Here is a 7525-nt window from a genome sequence, read left to right as displayed (position 1 = left end):
CGTGCACAGGTCCGATTTTACAAATCCAGGACCGCCCCACATTTCAACACTCACTTTATGAAGGTTATGTACACACAAAACAAGGCCTGAAAGTTGTGCACATCACTTCTTACAATAAAGTTGTGATTTATAAAAATACAACTATTTGTTGTCAGCATTTGCACACCTGAGACTTCAATAAGTCACATGATTCTTACACACATTATTTACTTTGTATTAATCTTAACATAACATAATTGTGTCCCCATACACATTCGCTTCCTATTAAAAGAAATCATGGAGAAAGTGGAGCGGTTTCAGATGTTGACAATTACCGATTCACAATAGATTTATTGCCAAGAAAATTCAGTCATTTCGTCTCAATTCAGCCTGGATTGAAAGCCTGCGGGCCACCAGGTTTAGGACCTTTATTTCGAATCATTCCAATCAACAAATCATGGTTTTCCATAGCACACAGAAGTTGGAAGCAATATGCTAGAAATTATACTAATTAGCTTAACAAAGGCATAGCCCATAGTCCCTAGTCCTCCTTTGTAGATACATACTATAACAGACATCAACAACATGTTTGTCATTTGCTGGGCTGTATCTCAGGTGTTGGGGTTGGCGCATGGTCTGGCTGGACAGGATGGGGCGGAGGTAATTTCCTTTCCAGTTTGTTGATGCGATGCTTGAGCTTGCTGTGAGTGGCTTCGTGTTCCGCCAAAAGACGAGCGTAACGCGTCTGCAGTACGTTGAGGGTGCAAGTCATTCGGTCTACCTTCTCCTCCATCTCCTTAGGGTCAGGACCCTGTGCCGCAACCTGCGGGACAAGAGAAGTCATGAGCTGGCAGCATTGGTCTAGAGCAGGGGTCGCCAAACTACAGCCCGCCAGCGTCCAAAATCAGGCCCGCGGGAAGCCCCAAGTATTAAAAAAAAATATATATACATATATACTGTATATATATTTTATTTTCTGTCTTTTCTCATCCACTTTGTACCGCTTGCTACTCACGGTGTCTCCTAGCCGCTCAGGCAAATCATATTGTCTAAAAATGCATTTTCTCATTGATAACGTGACATCATCGCGCGCGCGGAAAGTGCGCTATATATATATGTACATATATATATATGTATATATATATATATATATATGTATATATATATATATATATATATATATATATATATATATATATATATATATATATATACATATATATATATATATACATATATATATATACAGCCCAGCCCCCGGCCAAATTGCTTTAACCCAATGCGGCCCCCGAGTCAAAAAGTTTGGTTCAGAGGACACCTGGCAGTGATACCTCCAGATCCAGCAGGCCGTCCTTCATTAGGATCTGTCTCCCCTTCTCCTCCAGCAAGGCTTTGGCATCAGGGTACTCAGTTAGCGCCTCCATCAGGTCATCTTTAGAAAGGCAGAAAAGGTCGGAGTAACCGATGCTCCGGATGTTTGCTGTCCGTCTGTTTCCTGCTTTACTGCCTGCCATTGAGGTAGAGCGCCAGTGAAGTAACACAGATGGCTTGTGACGCTACACGACACTACTTGATGCTACTTGACTTTAGACTATGTGACTTTACGCTACGTGACATTGCGCGATGTGACATTACGCTACGTGACTCTACATGGCGTGACTCTACGTGATGTGACGCTACGTGATGTGACGCTACGTGATGTGAGGCTACGTGACGTGACGCTACGTGACGTGACGCTACGTGACGTGACGCTACGTGACGTGACGCTACGTGACACTAGGTGACGTGACGCTACGTGACGTGACGCTACGTGACGTGACGCTACGTGACGTGACGCTACGTGACACTAGGTGACGTGACGCTACGTGACGCTAGTTGACGTGACGCTACGTGACGTGACGCTAGGTGACGTAACGCTAGGTGACATGACGCTAGATGATGTGACGCTACGTGACGCTACGTGACGTGACGCTACGTGAAGTGACACTTTATGACGTGATGCTATGTGACGTGGCACTATGTGACATGAAGCTACATTATGTTACAATACATGACGTTACAATACATGACGTTACAATACATGACGTTACACTACATGACGTTACACTACATGACGTTACACTACACGACGTTACAATATGTGACGCTACATGACGTGACGCTACACGACGTGACGCTACATGACGTGACGCTATGTGACACGAAGTGACACAAAGCTACATTATGTTACACTACGTGACGCTACATGACGTGACTCTACTTGGCGCTACAAAATATGACGCTACATCACGTTACTCACCACATGACGTGACGCTACTTTATGCTCCATGACGTTGCACTACGTTACGCTCCATGACGTTACACTACGTGACGCTACATGATGTTACTATACGTGCCGTGATGCTACATAATATGACGCTACATGACGTAACGCTCCATGACGTAACGCTCCATGACGTAACGCTCCATGACGTAACGCTACATGACGTAACGCTCCATGACGTAACGCTCCATGACGTAACGCTACTTGACGTAACGCTCCATGACGTAACGCTACTTGACGCAACGCTACTTGACGCAACGCTACTTGACGCAACGCTTCATGACGTAACGCTCCATGACGTAACGCTACATGACGTAACGCTACATGACGTAACGCTACATGACGTAACGCTCCATGACGTAACGCTCCATGACGTAACGCTACATGACGTAACGCTACATGACGTAACGCTACATGACGTAACGCTACATGACGTAACGCTACATGACGTAACGCTACTTGACGTAACGCTACTTGACGTAACGCTACTTGACGTAACGCTACTTGACGTAACGCTACTTGACGTAACGCTACTTGACGTTGCGTGACGTGACATGGTTACCTTTGATGGCCAGGATGCTGATTTCCCCAAAGTAGCTTCCATCACTGAGGACCACAAACTGTTTGATGCCGTCGTCGGCCACCACGGCAAGCTTTCCCTCCTTGATGATGTACATCTCGCGACCGATGTCGCCCTTCTTGCAGATGTAGTCCCCGGGACTGTAGACCTGAGGCTGTAGCTTCAACACCAGCTCCACCAGTAGCCCCGCCTCGCAGTCGGCGAAGATACGCACCTGCATCCCAACATGGACGACAGGCGTTGCTCCTGAAGTGCGGGAACGTGTGTGTGACCTCTGACCTTCTTAAGTGTGTCCAGGTGTACGTTGATGGCGATCTCCGCTCTCAGTTTGTCTGGAAGGAACTTGAGCACCTCCCGTTCGTCTACCGCTTTCTTGTTGGTCCACAGGAAGTCGAACCACTTGATGACGCGCTTCTCCAGGTCCTTGGTTACCTGGATAGCAGAAAGCACTTCTGCCTCAAACATGACTTCTTGTTGACCTTTACGCTACCCCACTGACCTTGCGGAAGCTCATGTACTGCTTAATGGCGTCGATGCGGGCTTGGAAGTCGGCGCGGGCAGCGTTCATGTTGGTGATCATGGAGCCCACATTGCCCACGATGGTGGCAAAGATCAGCACACCTACCTGCGACAGGCGGGGAGGTAAAACCCGATGCTAACGCAATTGAGCTGGCAGCCAAGAACCCACCAAAAAGTCGGTGACCACAAAGAAGTACTCAGAGTTCTCGACAGGCGGTGGAGTTTCGCCGATTGTGGTGAGCGTCAGCGTGGACCAGTACATGCTGTAGGCGTACTTTCTTACCAGGCGTCCAAACTCTGGATCTGCGGGGTTAGGATAAACAAACCTGTCCGAACCAAAACCTGAAGGCACGCAGGAAAAAGGCGTTAGTGGACTCGGCTGAGGCCCAACTCAGATCTCAGAACGCTCACCAATAGCCTTGGAAAATGAGTAGTAGAGGCAGGCATTCCAGTGGATGATGATGACGATATACATGACCAGGTTGGAGATTCGCAGCGCATTAGGGTAGCTAGTTCTGGTCTCAGTCCTTTGGAAGAACTCCAGCATCCTGCCATGGAGACATGTCAAGACGATTGCCAGGCACTGCTGATGTCATCCAAGCACTGTGGTATCCACCTGTTGAACCTCAGCAGCTTGTTGAGGCGGATCTCAGGGTAGTTGAGGCCCAGAAGAACATACAGAACATCAGTAGGGATCATAGAGAGCAGGTCCAATTTGAACTGGAAGCTCTTCGAGTAGCGCTCACGCAGCTTCTGCTCGTCCTTCACGAGAAGACCCTGCTCCAGGTAGCCTGCACGTACACGCGTGGTCACACGGGCGCCTCATTAAAGCACACCACCGCATGCATACAGACCCGTCCTAGTTCTGAAGACCATGTCGGCGAGGTACAGCAAATCGCAGCAAAAATCCAAAAGGAACCAGTACAGCACATAGTCCGTCTGCAGTTCCTCAAAGCAAGCCCTGGCACATACACGTATGATGAGGACAGGTGTGCTGGGACGTGTGGACAAGGATGTTACCTGGCAATGATGATGGTCCAGTTGTACATAACAGGAACCGTGATGATGAACAGCCAGTGATAATAGGTGTTTCCTGCCGGGTCCACGACAGTGATCTCTTGCACACTAACACACGTTAGTATTATAAACACACATGGTAAATCTTCATCACATTAAACCTACACTGCCTCCTTCGTCTCTTTCTCTTCCTTCTCCTCTTTCTTCTTCTCCTTGCTGTGGAGGAACCAAACAACAACCAGAGACAGCAAAGAACCAGACAGCAAACCCAACTTACTTTTTCTTCTCTTTCTTTTTCTTCTTCTTTTCCTTCCTTGAAGAACAAGAAGAGCATAAAGCATACGTACGCCACACATGTGTGTGTGTGCGTGCGCGCGCGCGCGCGTGTGTGTGTGGTTGTTACTTGTTGTTGCTGTTGTTGATGTTAAACAAAAGTTTGACACGCCTGAAACACAACACAACTCACATATTTATATGCTCTATTTTAATCTCTCGTTTCCATGACAACGACTCCTACCTGTCCGTCATAGCCAAGTCCGACTTGCCTTCCATGTCCTCAAGACCCAGGTTGGGCGGGTCTAGCGGCGCCACCCTGGCCATCAGGTGCTTCTCTGCTGGCATGAAAGGTAATTTTGAAGACGCAAGTCATAGTTTGCTATTTCCGTCACTGACCTGTCAGATGATAACGTGCCCAATGAGGTCTTCTACAGCCGCAGTCTGCCCAGTGAATCCATCGCCCATGAAACAGAGGTGCACCCTACCCCCTGTCTTTAACACTCAAAACAACTTTTGAATACACACAAAGAAACGTGCAAAGTTTTTTCAGAACGCAGCAGAAGTGTTCAGGCGATCGGCCAGGCCAAGATAAAGAGATTAGAGGAGGGATAATAACCCACGCCTCACATACACACTTACTTCCCTGTCCTTGAGCAAAACTAAACTTTTGATGAACATTTTTTACTTTTCAAATGTCCACTTGTCTAGAGAAAGATCACCTGAACAAACAAGAACAACAAAAAGTTGAAAAAGTGAAGGGTGGAGCATTTAGCATCAACAGCGCTCATTTAGCTGAGTCAGCACAGATGCACGGGAACAGGCAGCTTTGATAGGATTAACACTGTTTGTGTGTGCGTGTGTGTGTGTTTGTGTGAGTGTGTGTGTGAGTGAGTGAGTGAGTGAGTGAGTGAGTGAGTGAGTGAGTGAGTGAGTGAGTGTCAGGTGCAAACACTGTTGACATCTACTAATCAGACAAGAAGCAAGGAATGAATCAGAGACGGAGTTCAATTTAGCTCATGAGGAGACACGTGTTTTGGGCTGTACTCTAGTTACAGATCCAAACTACGTTCTAAAGAAAAGCCCGTGCGCCTCCTCCATTTATTAGGAAATGGCCCTATTACATCACGGTGACTGAGGGAAAGGGGTAATCTCGACAACTTCAGTAAGACACAATATATGGTTATACAAAAATGCAAATATGTTGACACTTGGTGATATCGCTCAGTCTCTGCTTTGTCTGGTCTTGGAACCAAATATTCGGCCTTGGCTGCCAGCAGGCCGAGTCTGCACACAACACTGATAACGAGGCTAGCAATCTTTTGGATTGCTAGCTCTGCACAAATTGACAATACTTTATAGTATGGCCCTTAAGCATAAAGTTATGATGATAATATATACATAATTATTCTAACATTTCCCTCCTGTTTATCACATAACTTCCCCAGAATCTTCTTATCCCCAATAACTTCTTGCGATTTTCAGTTAATAGTTAATTTCTTTAGGGCCAAGTTATGTTTACACTCAGAGTTCAACATCATCATATTTTTATATATATATATAGTCACCAGGGTCTGGAAACAGATCAGGAACACCGTCCAGGTAGGTATCCTCGTCATCAGATTCATCTTTCTTGTCGTCCGCCAGAAGGTGCATCTGAACAGTTCTATCATCTGCTGGGCTAATCGCTGTGGTAATCAGACGGTTAAGCAGAGAACCCAGACAGGGAATACAACTACATCCACACAACGTCAGTTTTGCTGCAAACACAGCCATAGATACTAGAATTGATGATACCAAGGACTTGTATTTGCCGAACACATTCAACCATCCATCCCACATAGGTGAGTGCTCTTCCATTTTACCGTTGAGGGTGCGAAGGCCTTCCAGTGCTCTAGTCAGGCTATCTTCTGCATCAGTGTATTTTGGTATGAAGTACAACACTGTTCACCCAATATTGCGCACACATCTCCTTTTTCCGCTAACAACATGTCTGGCGCCATACGGTTTTGAAAGGCCTTAAGGGAGGTTGCGGCGAGTTGATCAGTGACGACTTCAAGTCCGGCCTTTGTCCAATTTCCTAATCTCTGTACGTTGTAGTGGACGTAGTTTATTCTGTCAACATTCTTGTTAATCGTACACCACCAGCAGACGGATGATTCTGCAACTTGATTTACCAATTTGTACTCGTCAGGTACACCTCTGGGGACACCTATTGTATCGATATAAGTTGGATCTCCAACACTTTGCCAGTTTACATCACGTGTAGTTCTTTTCCAATGTTCGGATATCAAACTGTTCAGACGTGTTAACAATTTTTGTACAAATATTGATACATTTACTATGTGTAAGCAGTTGTCTGACGATAAGTTTCCTAACTGTTGTCCAGAGCCTAGTATGTTAATGCAGGTGTAATTAGCTTTTGTCACATGTTTATCAAATATTGGTTTCTGCTTTGTTTCTTTGGTTACAGGCTAGATTTTGTCCCATGTAGTGCAATTCCATTCAGGAGTTGTTTCGCTGATTACTTCAATTAAACCTTTTTGCCATGAGTAACCAATTAACAGCCAAAGGAGGAACCAATTATTACACACCAGTTGTTACTTTGAACATTTATCCACATCATCAAATGTTACGCTTACAACTGTGACTTCCAGCGCGTTTAGAACACTCTGGGTTATTCGGTGTTGCGCATGGTTTGATTTATGCAAACAATCACCAGGAAATATGGGTCTAGTCCACTTGACCATGCCCATAATTGGAAACCCCATCTGGACGTGTTGAACAGTGTGGAATTGGGTGGTCTATTTTGTCCATCAGGGAGTGATATGGTT

General features: G+C 45.9%; 1 protein-coding gene across 1 annotated transcript; it reads right to left on the bottom strand.

Annotated features, from left to right (window-relative positions):
- Nucleotides 1-343: 343 nt before the first annotated feature.
- Nucleotides 344-5555, bottom strand: cnga1b (cyclic nucleotide gated channel subunit alpha 1b). The gene is made up of 15 exons (XM_061960488.2): nt 5091-5555; nt 4936-5032; nt 4822-4863; nt 4696-4731; nt 4584-4634; nt 4422-4526; nt 4256-4362; nt 4018-4192; nt 3813-3949; nt 3571-3743; nt 3382-3507; nt 3162-3314; nt 2865-3096; nt 1311-1486; nt 344-802 (listed from the first exon to the last, which is right to left on the bottom strand). The coding sequence occupies exons 2-15, from the start codon at nt 5016-5018 to the stop codon at nt 572-574; spliced, it is 1827 nt and encodes a 608-aa protein (XP_061816472.2). The 5' UTR covers nt 5019-5032; nt 5091-5555; the 3' UTR covers nt 344-571.
- Between the last annotated feature and the right edge of the window lie 1970 nt (nt 5556-7525).

Source organism: Nerophis lumbriciformis, linkage group LG05 (assembly GCF_033978685.3).
Source record: "Nerophis lumbriciformis linkage group LG05, RoL_Nlum_v2.1, whole genome shotgun sequence".
In the NCBI taxonomy this organism is placed as follows: Eukaryota; Metazoa; Chordata; class Actinopteri; order Syngnathiformes; family Syngnathidae; genus Nerophis; species Nerophis lumbriciformis.
The sequence above is the reverse complement of the archived record's forward strand: the minus strand, read 5'-3'. Positions and strand labels throughout refer to the sequence as shown.

Bases quoted from the DNA above. Each gene is read 5' to 3' on its own strand.
- cnga1b (XM_061960488.2), bottom strand. From the start codon at position 5,018: ATGGCCAGGGTGGCGCCGCTAGACCCGCCCAACCTGGGTCTTGAGGAC. The intron at 4,635-4,695 runs GTAAGTTGGGTT...GTTCCTCCACAG, and splicing joins AAAAAGAAAGAGAAGAAAAA to CAAGGAGAAGAAGAAAGAGG. The intron at 4,527-4,583 runs GTAGGTTTAATG...AACGTGTGTTAG, and splicing joins AAAGAGACGAAGGAGGCAGT to TGTGCAAGAGATCACTGTCG.